This window comes from Tubulanus polymorphus, chromosome 2 (genome assembly GCF_964204645.1).
Source record: "Tubulanus polymorphus chromosome 2, tnTubPoly1.2, whole genome shotgun sequence".
Lineage (NCBI taxonomy): Eukaryota > Metazoa > Nemertea > Palaeonemertea > Tubulaniformes > Tubulanidae > Tubulanus > Tubulanus polymorphus.
In genome coordinates, this window is record NC_134026.1 from 1,325,702 (window position 1) to 1,342,162 (window position 16,461).

At 35.0% G+C, this 16,461-nt stretch overlaps 1 protein-coding gene across 7 annotated transcripts; it reads left to right on the top strand.

Annotated features, from left to right (window-relative positions):
• Positions 1-323: 323 nt before the first annotated feature.
• LOC141899313 (dual specificity protein phosphatase CDC14AB-like) lies at positions 324-15,852 on the top strand. Of its 7 annotated transcripts, XM_074785544.1 has the most exons (17): positions 324-768; positions 969-1,059; positions 1,171-1,246; positions 2,571-2,663; positions 3,401-3,480; positions 4,965-5,031; positions 5,129-5,191; positions 5,918-6,005; positions 6,338-6,568; positions 7,055-7,193; positions 7,585-7,750; positions 8,193-8,302; positions 8,868-9,080; positions 10,157-10,198; positions 11,478-11,637; positions 12,321-12,380; positions 13,534-15,852. In XM_074785544.1, exons 1-17 carry the CDS (start codon positions 693-695, stop codon positions 13,561-13,563), a joined length of 1,785 nt encoding a protein of 594 aa, XP_074641645.1. In that variant the 5' UTR covers positions 324-692; the 3' UTR covers positions 13,564-15,852. The 7 variants fall into 7 exon arrangements, with proteins under 7 accessions (XP_074641645.1, XP_074641648.1, XP_074641647.1 ...); XM_074785547.1 differs by lacking the exon at positions 12,321-12,380; XM_074785546.1 differs by lacking the exon at positions 10,157-10,198.
• The last annotated feature ends 609 nt before the right edge of the window (positions 15,853-16,461 follow it).

Genomic DNA, 16,461 nt, shown 5'->3' on the forward strand with positions numbered 1-16,461 from the left:
GGACAATTTGTATTCAATTAAGATTAACTATGATTAAATTTTTTACATATTTCAATAATTAGGAGCTATTGTATATTAAGAGTAGTGAGAGAGCCTATTAGACAAAGACACCTCGGAGTAATTACGGTAATTAATTACTCTGATAGCATTATGTACTCAAAAGGAGAGAGAGGACAGGCACATTCTTGCTGCTGGAATGTTTGTTTGTTTATTAATTAGAATTAATAGTCGATGCTTTCGTCATGACAACCTTTATTAACGCAATACACCGATTGGCTCAGCGCGTACCACGTGACCCCTGATGTTTCAAACATGGATGACATTTCGAGTGATAGAGCTAGGTTCATTAGCTCTTCGGATTAATCGCTATTTCTGCCCGACCATCGACACTACGAGGAATTAAAGCGCGTTGATAGCTGCAATATCATGCCAGGAATCGTGCTGAACTATCGCATCTCAACCATTACTCCCGAATCGTGTGGAAAATAGGATATAAACGCTGTATGGAACGTATTTGACATTTCCGGGTTCCCTCACTTCACTGTTTTGCGTATTTCGACCATCATTGATTTGTTATTGTTGTTGACTAGATCGTCTTCTATTGTGATCTATCCCTCGACCTCTGTAGCTAGGATAACTGTGGTCTCAATTATCTAACGGTACATTATTTAAACGGCTCTCCACCAATCCATATGTGGAGAACATCACCTTCTTCAATAATGGCTGATGATAATGACATTATTGGCAGTGCTTCAGAATTCATAAAAGGTAAGTAAAGTAAAGCCCTGCATGAAAAATCGTAAAGTGTTTTATCAATGGAGGTAGCAGATATTTTATTTATGTAGTCTGCATTATCAGATTTGTTAATGACAACTTTTACCGGTTAGTCCTAGGGTAATAGACACCTTGGTTGTCGTTCAGTGTCAAAATAGAATTTCAGAATCTGATGATGTCGATGTCTTTTTCAGATCGTCTTTACTTTGCAACCCTTCGAACAAAACCACGATCAACTGCACATACGCATTATTTCTGCGTAGATGATGAACTAGTCTATGAAAAGTAGGTGACCTAACCCACGCCCCATAGGCCTAGCGGCTCCCCGGACCCTAAGTCGTATTTGCAGTAAATAGGCCTATACCAAGGTTATAAAATCATTTCCCTTTTTTGCAGTTTCTATGCAGACTTTGGACCTTTGAATCTGGCTCAATTGTACAGATATTGCTGTAAATTAAATAAAAAGTTAAAGGTAAGAAATTCTTAATTAGGCCTGTGCTACATGATTCAAATATAATATATCAATTGACCACCATATTCCCTGCTTCCTTTTATTTCGTAGTAGGCTTCAAATTAGATAGCTTTAATTTATCTGCATTTTACCAGTATTCATTTGAGCTATCAAAAATTGTAAGATAAATCTATCTTCAGAGAACTGCGCTTGATAAATATTGTTTGAACAAATAAAACTACATTTTTAAGTAATTTTTTGTTTTGAAGAATAAAAGAGTAAGTAGATAATATTGTACCGATCACAATGACAGACTCTCGGCGTTGTCTTTATGTTCGACCACTCACAAATATTGGACAGACAAAGTTTGGGACCTGTTTTTATTTGTATTTGAATTAAAATTCAGTGTCTGTATTATAATAGCATTTAGCCTGATTATTCAATTCATATAACCTACATTCTTTATTTCCGAAATTTCTAGTTTAATGTACTTAGATAATCCAGCAATTAGCCCGAGCTAATAAATCATTTTATCAGGGTAAACTGGTGAATTCTTCATACGGTTTTAAATTATCGATAATGGTTGTACAGGATATATAACATAAGATACCTACTGGTCTAACCTTTGAAATATCTATATGTAAAGATTTCTGGAAACTTTACAGGCATCAGATGAATGCTGCGAGCAGCTACCTATTGGTGCTCGCCTGGCTAATCAGTGGAGCGGTATTTATTTTGAGGATGTGAGTGGATATGTATCGAGCATGATCCCATATTGACTGATAGAAAAACTGTTTACGTATTTAACAGCTAGCCGTAATACGGACTGACGTATTCTTAGAGAAAAATAAACTCGCATCTAAACCGGAATCTAGATGACGATATTTAGCTCTATAGGTCTATCAACGTATTCATTCGTATCTGGTCTCTTTCATACAGGAATGCTTTCACTTTCAATTTTCATATATACAAGAATCACAAATCCTCAGATTTACTCTCCATTTTAATATATAAGGGAAAGGATTGCACAATTTGCATGTTAGAACTTTTGAAAAATTGTTGGCTGATATGGCAGCCCTCTTGAATCTGTTTAATTACTACCCGGCAGATTGAATGTTTGTATATTAACTGCACATAAACTCGATAGAGATATCACAAAGTTTTATCGACTATTAGAAAGAGATGATAATTTTATGCATGGCTTGTCGAGTCAATAGTCACTTAATGTTTAAATTTACGCTTATGAACCTTGCTTCTAACTATAAACGTTTTTCGCGATCGTTATGAAATGATCGATGTATTTTGAGAAATCGATATTTAATAATCATCTTTCTTCATTTTGCAGTCATTTTCGTTAGCGAAGAAGAAAATTGTCCATTACACGAGTTACGACGCGCGGAAACGAGCGAACGCGGCATTTCTCATCGCGTCGTACGCTGTAAGTAATAAAACCACTGAATTCTTATTACATAAATCATTTTTTATCAGCAGGAAAAGAACCCGATTGTCGGCTATTTTTCTTGGTAGAAAATATAATGCGGATAGTGGTTGATAGACACTGTGTGGCCATTGACTCGGAAAACTTGACCACGCGAATCTGAAAAAAAATTGGGCAATTCGGGAAGATTTTAGTTATACCTGTAAAACTCTGGGAATCCAAATATGCTATTGACCACGTCTTATAATACGTGATTCATGAAGAATTAAGTAACATTCGAAACCACAAAATTTCTCCATTCACCTGCCACGTATAAAAACATGGAAATCTCGGGGAATTTGTCTAAAGGGGTCACGCTAGAACAGTAAACCACTGATTCTGTACTGGATAAATCATGTAACGTTTGCTGTTAAAGTTGATTTCTTTTTAATCTCTCATCTGGACAAGTTATATCTTGTCTAGATTCCATCTTCCTGTTGAAAACGCTACTTACTCTGCTTAGCTCATACAAACTCGGCCTGTGATAACTGTCTAAGTTATTTTCGTAGTGTTTATCAACCTCAATGATTTTTCTGGCAAGCTTACAACTTGTAACTCGCAACCTATAATACATCCCAATTAGCTACAGTCATAGACAACAAAAAAAAACAATTATTTGATATCGAGCCAAAAAGTGGGTCTTTTTTTTTCAAGTGTACACGATGTAGTGATGTATGAATTTTATTCTCTATTTTTAGATAATCTTTCTGAAAAAGACTCCCGAAGAAGCTTACAGGCCTCTAGTCGCTGGTAATAACCCCGCGTTTTTACCATTTCGGTGAGTGTATATATCGTACGGTATATATCGTATATAAGCCACCAGCCTGGTTGCGGTACGGGGGTAAAATCTTTTGTGTAAACCACCCGAGTACTGCGTGTATGTATAATTATTAGTCGTTCGCAAATACGCGTTTAGACTGAAACGTCTTGTGTGTGTCGTGTCCGTTGTGCGATTTTCAATAGCCAAATATGATAGGAATACACAAAGTTTAGAACGTTTTCATGTGTATTACTGACTGAATGCGGTGATCATAAATAGCTATGAGAATGTAAACGACATGACTGAATACCTTACTAGACAATTTTGCGGAACTCGATATATATATATATATATATATGATGACGTTCATTTTGAATTTATGGCAGAATTCCAATTCTGTCTACGAAATCAATGATGATAGACTTGAACACTTGACTGATAAATCTGTTCGTCTGGTTCTTTTAAGAATCAAAAAAAATTCTTCATTCATCCTTTTAGAAAATTTAGTATTTTTAGTAGATCTCAATTTCACTATCATAGGTGAACATGCCTTATGATAGGTTGTTCAGGGGGGATGTGAACTTTGTGGTTTATATCTTTTTGTAAAATGATTTTCTGAGCCAAATGGCTGCTGCTATCACTCTCAGCTGATCACAAAACTCTTAAAATCTTTCTTTATTTCAAATATTTTCTAGGGAAGAGACCCAGATACCCTTTAGCGACTTCTGACTCACTGTGTAGAGTATTTCCACAAAAAATAAAAGACCTGTAGAATTAAGAAATATCAGCAAACTTTGAATTCTGCCTGAAATGTTATTTCTCAATATTGTGGATTTTTCATATTCACGTTATAAACTGCGATTAGTCTAAATCAATCGCTTCCGCACAAATCCAAACCCCTTTCAAAAATTAGGGGCAAGGCCTATGATTACTGTACTGACCCCCCCCCCCCGCTCGTTGGTTAGGCTCGTTACTGAAGAATTGATCATCATTAAGATTGATTCTCGTTACAGTAACGATGTAGTTTGACCTTGGTTAACCTTGATTACGAGTTAACCGGTGGCTCTGCTGCTGCGTTCCAGTCGTGTATATTATATCCGATTATCTTTAAGAGATAAATAAGGAACATCAATCAATAAAGCATCGAGCATCTCTCTCTCTCTCGGTATTCTACAGTAGATTATGACGGCAGCATTGATCTGTCAACTGCACATGTCGGTCTAATGTCAGTCTACGATGTCTAATCATGAACTCACCCTCGCGCTGTCCGGGGTTTAATGGGTTAATACACTACTGCTTTTAACTATTCCCGAAAGGATTGATATATTTTCAGCGCCAGTTTTACCAAACCATTATCACTAATTGTCAAGTGCTGTGCGCAGCTTTTAGAAAGCACTGTACTTGTGTTACATGCGTTTGGGCGACAATGAATGAATAGTGAAGTGAATCTCTTGATTTCTGTTTTCGATGAAATATAAATGATGTATTTCGTTATTTTTCAGAGATGCTTCTTTCGGTCCCTGTACATATAATCTCACGTTATTAGATTCATTACACGGTTTAAACAAGGTAAAATTTAAAAGAAAAAACCGTCGCTAGTATTTTAATGGAATTCATGAGGACGATATTTCTGAGATTGATTGATTTCTTTCCGTTTTGTTTCCAGGCATTGGTGAATAATTTCTTTAATTTCGACACATTCGATGTTGATGAATATGAACACTATGAGGTATGTTAAGTTATTGAGCAAAATCTGCAGTCGTTGTTTTAACAATAAATTCGAACGGTTTCGACTAAACTACATCATCAGAGAGACAGAAAATTAGAAAAAAAGAATCACAAAAAATAACCCTGAAATACTGGGATCATGAACTCGAGAGTCCATGCTGGGATTTAGATCCGTCTACCAGTCAATGATTTCAAACAGGTGCAAAATTAAAATACTAACACAAATCATGGATCATTTAACTATATGCTTAAATGAGTGGGTATTTAATGGTTTTGAACTTTTGAACCCTTTCGAAACTTTTGAAAAATCACTTTCAATGTATTCACGAATTGTAGTGTATGTATTCCCTATTGTATATGTGTGTATACTGCTATGTAATATTTCGATGAAATATTCGAGAAGCAGGTGGCCTCATATTATTTTAAACTCCGATAATTCTTCTAAACCAATAAGCCGATTTATATGTCCCGATATATACTGGTGGATTCCAGAACACCAGACGCTTTCGTCTAAGTATATAGGGTATACACTTATTTGGAGAGGGATTAAAGATTGAGTTGATGCCATTTTTCCATTTACTGGTACATATATGCCTGGAATTTGGTGTGGGGGTTGAACATCAGTTCAAATTTAGCCTGCATGTTTTATGAACAGTCCCTCATGCCCAGCTATAGGCCTACAATATTTTTAATAAGATTTGATTATGAATATTGTTTTTGATTTAAGCGAGTGGAGAATGGAGACCTCAACTGGATTATGCCCGACAAATTTCTGGCATTCAGCGGCCCGCATTCAAAAACTAAACTCGAAAATGGTTTGTATTCAATTTCATAACTACCTTCGACGTATAATGTCATTCATTTAGTGATAAATGTTGTATTGTGGATTCATTAGTGCTTATGAATAATGAATTCAGTGTTCCAATTAATTTTACCAATTATCGCTTTCAAGATCATAAATTCGACTACCAGTTTACCCAGGTTCGAGTTGAATTTTTAAAACACAATTTTTGTTAGTTCAATTTTTCATTAGTCGAATATTTTAAACGTTGAGTTGAATATTTAATTCGTTCGACTCGGAGTCAAATTTCACGCGGGAAAACGTGGATGCAATCATTTAACCTATAGCATGTTTCCTCATTTTTAGGTTACCCACTCCATGCGCCGGAAGCGTATTTTCCGTATTTTCGCAGACAAAACGTGACAACGATTATTCGACTGAACAAAAAGATTTACGACGCTAAGCGTTTTACCGATGCTGGTTTCAATCATGTAGATATGTTTTTCATTGATGGTAGTGTGCCGAGTGACACGATCGTCCGGCAGTTTATTGAGATATGTGAAAAATCTAAAGGTGCTATTGCTGTACATTGTAAAGGTAATATTTCATTTCATTTTCGCTACCTCAGTTTCTGAAGTTGGTTTTTAAGATATCCACTGTAGATATACCATACTTGGCTTATTTATCAGAGTTCTTACGGATGGGGAGAAATTATCATAAAAATGGAAGTTAAAGGCATCTAAAAGACCGCCTCTTGGAGGTGCCAGAGTTTCATGGTTGATGATTCTTCTCTTGTCTCTCTTCTCCAATCAGAAAAAAGAAACAATGTCTAATGCCCTGAGAGTTTGATAGCTTGAAAATAATGCCTGATGATTTTCTTTGAAACTCTTTGAACTTGTAGATTCAAATGATGGGAATGAATTATTATGTAAACTAGCCGGTTTAAGTCGAAGTCAAATTAATGCCGCAGTTATATAGATTGAATGTAAAATCCTCACAGGAATCTTCTCTCGTCTATATCAGTTCCAGCGTTTATGTTTAGATGGCAGCACTGTATGTATATTATTGGTTGTATATTTTCAGCTGGTTTAGGAAGGACGGGTACTCTTATCGGATGTTATATAATGAAACACTACAAGTTTACCGCAGCCGAAGTTATTGCGTGGCTCCGGATTTGTAGACCCGGATCTATCATCGGGCCGCAACAGAATTTCCTACAAGAGTAAGTTCAAAATACTTCACTCTAAACTTTATACTCGCTAGGCCGAGTTGCACAGTCATGGCTTTAGTCAAAAAAGGCTCTCAAATCTTAAGACCGGTCTGAAGTTGTTAGTTGGCTATAGATAGCCAAAGATAGAACTAAGATGGCTTAAGACTGGTCTTAAATCTAGGCCATGACTGCGAACCTGGATCCTGGGGGCCAGTTGCACAGTCATGGCTTAAGTCCGAAAATGGTCTTAAATCTTAAGACTGGTCTTAAGTCTTTAGATTGGCTATAGAACTAAGTTGGTCGTAGACTGGTCTTAAGTGCAAGCCGTGACTATGCAACCGGCCCCTGGTGTTTTGTCTGCTATTTCCTACTTGAAGAACGTTTTCATCGGTTGTATTAACAGGAAACAGTCGTGGTGTTGGACACAGGGCGAACTGTACCGAGCAAAAAGTAAGGATCGTAAAGACAAAGGTGTGACGAAGATTCTGAGTGGAGTCGACGACATGAGAATACAAGATTCTCTAGACAGCGATCATTATTCTAAAAATGACAGATATATTGAAGATGATGTAAGTAGTAATTCTGAAGCCAGTTCCTCCAAGGTTCTGGGTTAAAACGAGGTACTGATATTGCTGTACCGGCTCCTACAGCTTCGCGAGTTATTAAAAACTCGATTATTGCGCTTCAATTTCAACAGTTAAATGCAGTGGAAAATAAAATAAACTTTTCTAATTAGTAAATTTCAAGAAAATCTATACAAATCTATACGAATTTTATTGGATGTCTTGTCTGATGATATTTGGATTTGAAAGCTTAAAAAACCAGAATTTCATTTTCACTACAAACGCACTGTATTGTGGTGCCATCTGGTGTGTGTTGCCAGTACCCCATCTGACCGAAAAAATTAAATTTCCTAAATCAAGAACTGGATCCTCGAAATCTCTTTTGAGCAACGTAAAATGATGCAGATTTATCTAATTGATCTATAATGTGTCTATTTGTTTTTGTTAGTATACCGGACCTACGACTAGAAGTGCCAGTATCATGACTCAGGGTGATAAACTGAACCAGATTAAAGTACAGCGTAAACACACGCGTTCCGCTACTTCTGGGACTTTATCGTAAGTTTAATCGAAAACGTGAAAATAAGAAAGTTTTTTTAATTCATGTGGAGAAAAGTGTAGTTGATATTTCCCCTTTGATGCAGTTTGTTCCAGTTATACATTGGCATTGATTTGATCAGTCAAAATCATAAATGTTCGAGGCATTTTCATGGATATTTTTGCTGTCTGCCGCGATTGAGACATCACCTACCAGTAGTTTGGGTCATATTTCTTGTACTGTAAACAGCTTGTCCATCAGTTTTGTGAACATTTCTTTTCTTAGCTGCTGCGTGCATTCAATAAAGTCTTGTTCTATTCATGAAATACGCATTCATCGACGGAGGGGCAGAAAATTGGCCACTTCTGCCAATTACATTGGTAGAGGTTAAAAATCAGTAGAGTCTGGAAAATTTGTTGAGATTGAGATAAAATCAAACAGTTGCCACCTATTTGACTGTGTTTATTGATTGGATTCTTAGCAGATCAAGTCAAGGAAAACAATGCGCATGTCAGGGGAAAAGCAAGTCAAATGAACGTGGTCACTCGGTCATGTTTCAATATCGATTTTATTTCTTCATTTTAGGAAACGTCTGGAAGATTCAAAGTCTCATCGACGGTCGACTGCTACCGGATTACGCGTGACCGTCAGTAAAAGTGCTCAAGGCGTCATGTCGCCGGTGAAAGTGCCGAAAACGACGAGTCATTCGAGCGGTGCGCACAACACTACATCATCATCATCGTCGTCGTCTAAACGAACTACGCGTCATTCTTCCGGTTCATCAAGCTCTATTAAAGGGTACGTTGATAAGTTCCTCGCATCGCTATTTTTAACACGCGATTGATGATTAATCAGGGTTTATTCGCGGAAATTTTCGCAAACAATCTTGGATTTCCAACCGGGTTATGATTTAAACGGGGATTAATTGAATTATCTCTTCCATTGCGGTTGATAATTGAATGATCGTTAATACAATGACTCATCTGTTTTGTATGCCATTCATACCGCGAAAAGTCCCACTCATTGTAAAAAAACCTTTTTGTTCCTGAATTCGACCATCGAAATCCAGACATAAACTTTCAGCTATTCTTTTGTGCGAAATCCGGGGGTTTGTTTGCAAAATATAAAAAAGATATTTACTTTTTATGATATAGAACATATAAAACATACATGTTTGCACTAGTAGTGGTTTTGAGAAATACTAGGAGTATTTTTGCTTCCTTCCTCGCAACTCGTTCGACTCCCATGTATTTCTCGGAATAAATCTACCAGTTCATGAATGAATCGTACAGAACGAATTTCGGCAATAATTTCTTATTTTTGAATTGCCATTTTTCTAACGCCAGTGTTCTCCACAACAGGTCTTAGAGAGGCGGCTCATCTTTATATCCAACCCTCTGAAAATCAGCCACCCCTTATATAATATCCGCTGCCCCTACCAGAGTAGATTCCAATATTCTATCGATGCTAATAGTTGCTTTGAATTATATTGAGCTAATGTGACAAATAGAAGATTACATCAAATTTTAGCTTAATTTTCTTTTTTGGGTGGATTGAAAGCCTCGCAACTTCAGCAGCCACGGCCTACTTTACAATGAACTTGTGATCAATGCAGCCCTTTAAAGTTCTAGCATATGGAGAACGCTGATAGCTTTTCATTTATTTTTTGGCTTCTATGCATGAAATTTCTAATATTTGTTTACGTTTTTCGACTAACTTGATTATGTATGAGATTTGTTTCAGCATGGCTCTCGCTTGTTGCTGCCCTAGTTTGCTATTCATAACAGAAAATCGCAGTTTTATTTCTCTTTACTCGGAGGAAAAACCGACAACAAAAATTTTTAACAATATTTTCCATTGTGATCTTGATGCAGGTTATTTTCGCAGAGGGCTCTAGGAAATTTGCAGAAGGCAAGGTTAGCAGCATCATTTCAACTTTCGCAAAATATTATTGATATTCAATGTATCGGTGGCATTGTAGGCTAATCTAACAATAATCTGGAAAAACGCCTCGTCATTCAAAATCTAACGAATTAAAAAATCTACTTTTTTCAGCACTGTAAGCTAACACAATAATCAGTGAAAATCTCTCAATTTGTTGCACATTCTTACAATTTCAATATCTTTGCTTAATTAAATATGCTCTTCCTAGAAAAAAAAATAATAGCCCATTTCGGTCTATTTTTAGTTCTAATGAATTAAACTAAAAGATTTTATTCAAAATGATTTACAAACTAACAAACACATTATGATAACGTCCTATATATTTTCATTGTATTTTTTCCAAGCCTTTTTAAACCAGGAAATGAACGTTTTTTCAATGTGAATTTTCGTCCTGCGTTTTCATCTAAACCCAATAAGCACATTTTCGTGTGACATTTTTTAACACTTTTCATAACGTGACAAAAGAATGTGAATTCTACATAGGCCTAACGCTAGAATATCCGAAAATGAAAAAAATCTTGAAAAATACTCAGAGAATACTGATTGATTTTCTGCTGACATGTTTCGGGCCTGCTGTGGCCTAGCTTATGATTTAAGAAATTTGATTTATTTCTACAACAGCTAACTTTGTTTTGTTAATCATGTTGATTAATTATAATTTACTTTTTGATGAACCGTTACGACGTGTGAGAGGAAACTGTTATTCTTGATTAACGAACTGTTTGTTTGTTGTACCTGGGTTCATACTACTCGTTGATTCCTTGAAAAACTCCACTAATTTGAAGAATTCAAACGTCGAATATGACTCTAACTTAGAGAAATAACTCTAGAAACTCTGTAAAACTCCTTTGATTTTGGAAAAGTCTGAAGAGATATGAAGATGGTTCTCGGCCCAATCAGGAAAGTACGGTACCCATGAGCTGTGATCGCCACCAGTGTTTGTTCCGGGCCACATTTGATGCCCTAGCCCTGGCCAAACTGGTAACACGCGAATTTGTGCCTGTTTAACGCGGGCCAAATTTAGCACAGACTTATCTCCACATCCATAAAAGTTGTGCATTTTCCCGAAATATTTACGAATACTGGATTGAATATATACACGATGTTTAACTCTTTGAATTTCGATTATTTTCAACTTGAAAACTCCTGAAATTCTGGAATGACATACGAATAGTATGAACCCTGTGTATGTTCTCTATATTCATCGAATGCATGCTCACCGAAATGTCTTCTGTCTTTATAATCCTGCAGCTCAATGCTAAACTTGACGACAAATGATTACATTGATTACAAAACGCGGGAGTATTTACGCGATCCGTATTATACTCGATCGACGGATATATATAGGTCGGGAGAATACTCGAAGACTCTGCCGCAGAAATATTCCAAATACACTCTAGATTACGATCCAGTAAGTGGTTAATAATGATAATATCGAATTGTGTCTCGCTACTCTCAAAAAACTTGTCTTCTCCCCGCAATCTTTAGGTCTCTCTCTCTCTGTGTCTTTGTTTTAGAAGCCGAAAGATTTCATTCCCGGAAAGTTGCATCATCTCGTAATTGAACGAAACCCTTTCACTGAAAAATACAGCAGTTCGTTGGACACCTCGACTCTACAGCGATCGCGTTTTTGATTTTGTGATTCGATTTATCGATTCGATGATGCAACTTTTTTTATGTTTCCCGGTGATTTATTTCACGATGTTGAAAGTTCCCGTTGTTGTATTTTTACCCCTGAGACGATGTGTTCTAATCATAAACGTATTTTTCCGATTCCGATTGAGGTTTTTCTTTTTTGCTTCCAAAGATTCGCGTTTATTCGATGTGCGAAGAATCCACTGAAAAAAAACTGAATGTATTGATGTTTGAATGCAGTTGCTGGGCTTGATGAACCATGCTGTTCTTGATTGTTGCATGTTTTTCAAAAGTTTTTGAAATTATAGTTTTGTTTTTATGAATTTACCCCGATGCATGCGTCATTTATTGAATTTTCATAAATTTTCTCTCGAAAATCGTTTTATCGCGAGTCCATCGATGACTTCGAAATAGCCATTATTTGACTAGCATCTTTTTCTCTTGTTTTACATACAACAGCCGGTCTTCAAGCCCAACGCTGAAGATTACAATCACTTTCTAATACGTAGTAAAGTGCAGGTATGCGTTTAGCTGCTGATCGACGCAACATATCTATATATCTGTATATATATATATATCATGATAAACTCTGTATAGTACTTATCGCACAATCTGCTTAGTTGCTGAAAATTTTTCGATTTCAAATCGAATTTGATATTGCGGTTGAATCATGATTCTGATTGCTCATCTTGCACGTCATACAGAGTTCAGACATCATCAGATGACACAAATACTCGCATTTATGATTAGTTTCCGAGTATGATAAATCATCATCAATACTTGGTACATCTATTGTTAATTGTAGTTGGCTTTTGCTCGATACTAATTCATCATTCAAGCAGCTTTATGTATTATCATTGATTATAATTGTTGATTTCTTTCTTGTCCGATGTCTTGCGTCAAATGTGACCCTGATTTTCTTGTCTACTCTACGAATCTTCAATCATTTGTATCGAATTTGTTCGTGTTTTTCAGCTTTATTTCGTTGTTGCGCCTTCATCATTTTTTTTTCCTCTACCAAAAAGTGATTCGTCAAAAAAAAATTAATACATAATGAATACTTTCATTTTCATTGCATTTCAGATAATTTTTCACGTTTCATATTTTAAGTAGCTAGCGCTTTGATTTCAGAAACCTTTCATGCCAACCCCAATGATTTTAGTTGTTTAGTTTTAGTCCATTAATTTCGCCTGTTAACGCTGTCATAAAGAAGTGGAATTTGAAATTTTCAATGTCAATAATCGATTTCCAGATATCAAAATCGAAGAATTTTTTTGAAACCAAATCAGTAGCATTTCTGAAATCGATCTTGCTTCATTTTGATAGAAAATGAAATCGATTCAAATAAATGTTAGTTCCTTAGCTAATTTGATTAGCACATGTTACGAGTAAAATGAAAACCCAGCCTTGAAATGCCGGTGATAATAAATGAACGATCCCTATTTTAGAAACAAAATGCCGCGTTATTATCGATGAAATTTATACACTATTTCTCTTCATACATTAATTGACGAAGTGAACGCAAAATCCAACGATTGAAAACTAAAAATTCAAAATTTAGATAGTAAATTTAGTTTTCAGTTTCCAATCACTAGATTTTGCTGTAATGAATTTGTTGAATGATACGTTTGAAGAACTGTAACTGATGTTTTGAATAATTTATATTTTGTAGCCGTTCCGCTCATCACTCTCGTTCTACTAGAGCAGTCGTAATCAGATGAGAGAAAGGAGGAAACAAAGGAAATAAACCGTCGTTGCCTTGTGTATAAATATTTGTAGCCGTTTTTGTGAGATCTCAACTCGGATGGTTTTTCGTTTTTCGTCGGAAATCTGAAAATCGTGTAAATTTGATCAGTTAGCGATCGGCAGCTTTGAGACAATATACATGTAATACAAACAAACAATGCTTCAGAAGAATTCTTGGGAAAATATTTTCATTTTTAATCATATTTTCCAACGCAATTGAATTTTCCTTTACCCGATTTCGATGAAATTCTCGCGCATATAACGAAAAAAAACTTTTAAAATCGAAAATGTTTTTAACGATCGACGAGTTTGTTGTAATTCGTCTTTTTCTAAAATGGGAAATGAACATTTATTGGGATTTTTTCGATGAATGTTTTAACGCTACGGCTTTGTTGTTAATATTTAGCGTTTTTATCACTTGTTAATTACCTCTTTTGCAGTGAATCAATGAGGTATTTTTAGACTAAGGTTTCCCAATTTTACCTGTTCACCGATCTTTTGTTGACCTATATTGCGGGTATAGGTATGAAAACAGTCAGTGCTAAAATACCCCGCGACGATTATCTTCTTCTATTTGAAAAGTGTTATGCGGGCGTAAATACTAAAAGATAGGTTCATGACTCCGTGATTTTTGCGGAGGTGACAGACGCTCCCAGAATGGAAATCGTCGAATTCATGTTATGTGCTTTGAGATAAAAATCTTTCTAACAAAAAAGAATATTTCCATTCTAGATTCATATAGTTATCGGTATAATCGCACGCTGTCTGTTTATTCATGTCTCGCGGTGTAAGGTTATTCAAAATTGATTTGTTTTTTATCTTTTTAAGATCCATTCGAACGTAGATTTTTAAAGAATCCGCGTTATGAAATTGGCGTTTTATCTCGGTTTCTGTTATGTATTTTATTCTACGTGGAGTGGGCGCGAGCTTACCACTAAACTTATGAATGAACTGTCGTGATGTCGAGCTATATAATAATAGTATTGCGTCGTATGGAGATCAAGGGTTTTTCCAGCTCTGCTCAATTCAATAAGCAATATTTACCTGTAGCTTTCGTGGTCCGTCCTTACCCTTTGTGCAATAGATATATAGGTGTTTCAATTGTCTACACCAGTACTACATTACTGAAAGTTGTGGTAATTTGCCTAAAATATACTTTGTCGTAATCGCTTAAGAACGGCAGTATTCTAAATTGGGTGGAAAGTTTTTGTTACATGTGTTTGTCTATTGAAAACCAAATCGCTTTAAGAAATTATGTACCATCTTGTACGCAATTACCTTGAACTAGTACTATTCTTTGAACACTTATTGTTGTAACGGGTACACGTGCTCTTTTCAACTACTGTAGATAATTTGCCTTCAATTGGAAAACCATTTTTCTTAATTTTTTAACAAAAACCGATAATATTTCGATGATGTTGGATCGAATTCTTGTTGTTGATTATATCGTTCCGATGTTGGGCTAGACCCTGTTATTCTACTATATATAAATAGACGTTGTTACGAGAAAATGCCGAATACTATTTTATTTATAGTTCTTAGGAAAAAATATACCTTTAATCATGAACTTATATTCAAATTATTATCAACTTGTATTTAATTAATATCTACACGATTGTAATTTTTGGTCCTTTCGTTAAATCGAATTTGTCGTTGTAAATAGTTTTTTCTAGAAAATTCGCCATAATTTTTTCATCTAACATTGAATTGTTTTCATCATTCGTTTCATCTAGTAGAAATGTCAACAATTATGATAATGATAATAATAATTATAACGATAAAACCGATTATAATTATGAATAATCAATGATAATGATAATAATCGATAAAATAATGATTATTATTGATATAATTATGATAATATATTCTTTACTTGTACATAGCGTACACGATATATTATTGCTCATTATAATTAATGAATTGATATTGTTAAGTAGTTTATCAACAGAAAATGTTTAGGTTATGTATAATATAATATAATATTTATCTATTTATGAATTGATCAATGATTTTGTTGCATTGTAATGTAATAATATTGTTAATTTGAGGACAATTTGTGGAAGTGAAAAGTTCCGTGTTTTTGCCGTTTGTTCCCGTTTGTTCCGTGTGGCTTTGTAGAATGCCTGTCTCTACAACCATTGTAATTGATAAATCTTCAGAAAATCGAAATCGTTTTCAAAATTTGATAACTGTACATATAAACATCGTCTTGTATAGAAGTTGTCCGTGGTCTTTTAGTTATTACTATTATCATTATTATTACCATAATAATAATCATAATAATAACTATTATTATTATTATTATAACAGCAACGTGTTTATAAATAAGAAACAGTGAACATTTGTTTGGGTTAAAATAAAGAGCGGAGATATATTTTTCTACGAGTATAAAAAAAAAACAAATTGCCGATTAAAGCACATGAGTACAATCTATATAAAATATTATCTTTTCTTCTGGCTTTTTAAAAAACCCACGCGCACACATATCTGCGTCTGTTGATTTGAGATTTAATTCGTTCAAAAATATGCTCGTTAAAACCAAACGAAAATGCTGTGATCAATTTAGAGTTGCGATGACACAACTGAATTAATGTTTTAATACATTGGATCAATGGATTTTTCTATAGGATTTTTTCTTAAAACTCGAATGTCTTCGAAAACGAAAATCTAAGTCTTAACGATGAACAGGATTTTTATGTTTGATGATTTTAATCCTAGATATATTTTGTATTAAAGAACCGAGCATGCTTTCATCAAGATTTGTAATGTAAACTATTTATTATTAATATGTAAAGTAAAGTTGTGTTAGTGTCTGTGCAGTGCCTGCATGTTACTCGTTACAAATGTTTAAAAT

Bases quoted from the DNA above. Each gene is read 5' to 3' on its own strand.
- LOC141899313 (XM_074785544.1), top strand. From the start codon at position 693: ATGTGGAGAACATCACCTTCTTCAATAATGGCTGATGATAATGACATT. The intron at 769-968 runs GTAAGTAAAGTA...TGTCTTTTTCAG, and splicing joins TGCTTCAGAATTCATAAAAG to ATCGTCTTTACTTTGCAACC. The intron at 6,006-6,337 runs GTTTGTATTCAA...CCTCATTTTTAG, and splicing joins AAAAACTAAACTCGAAAATG to GTTACCCACTCCATGCGCCG.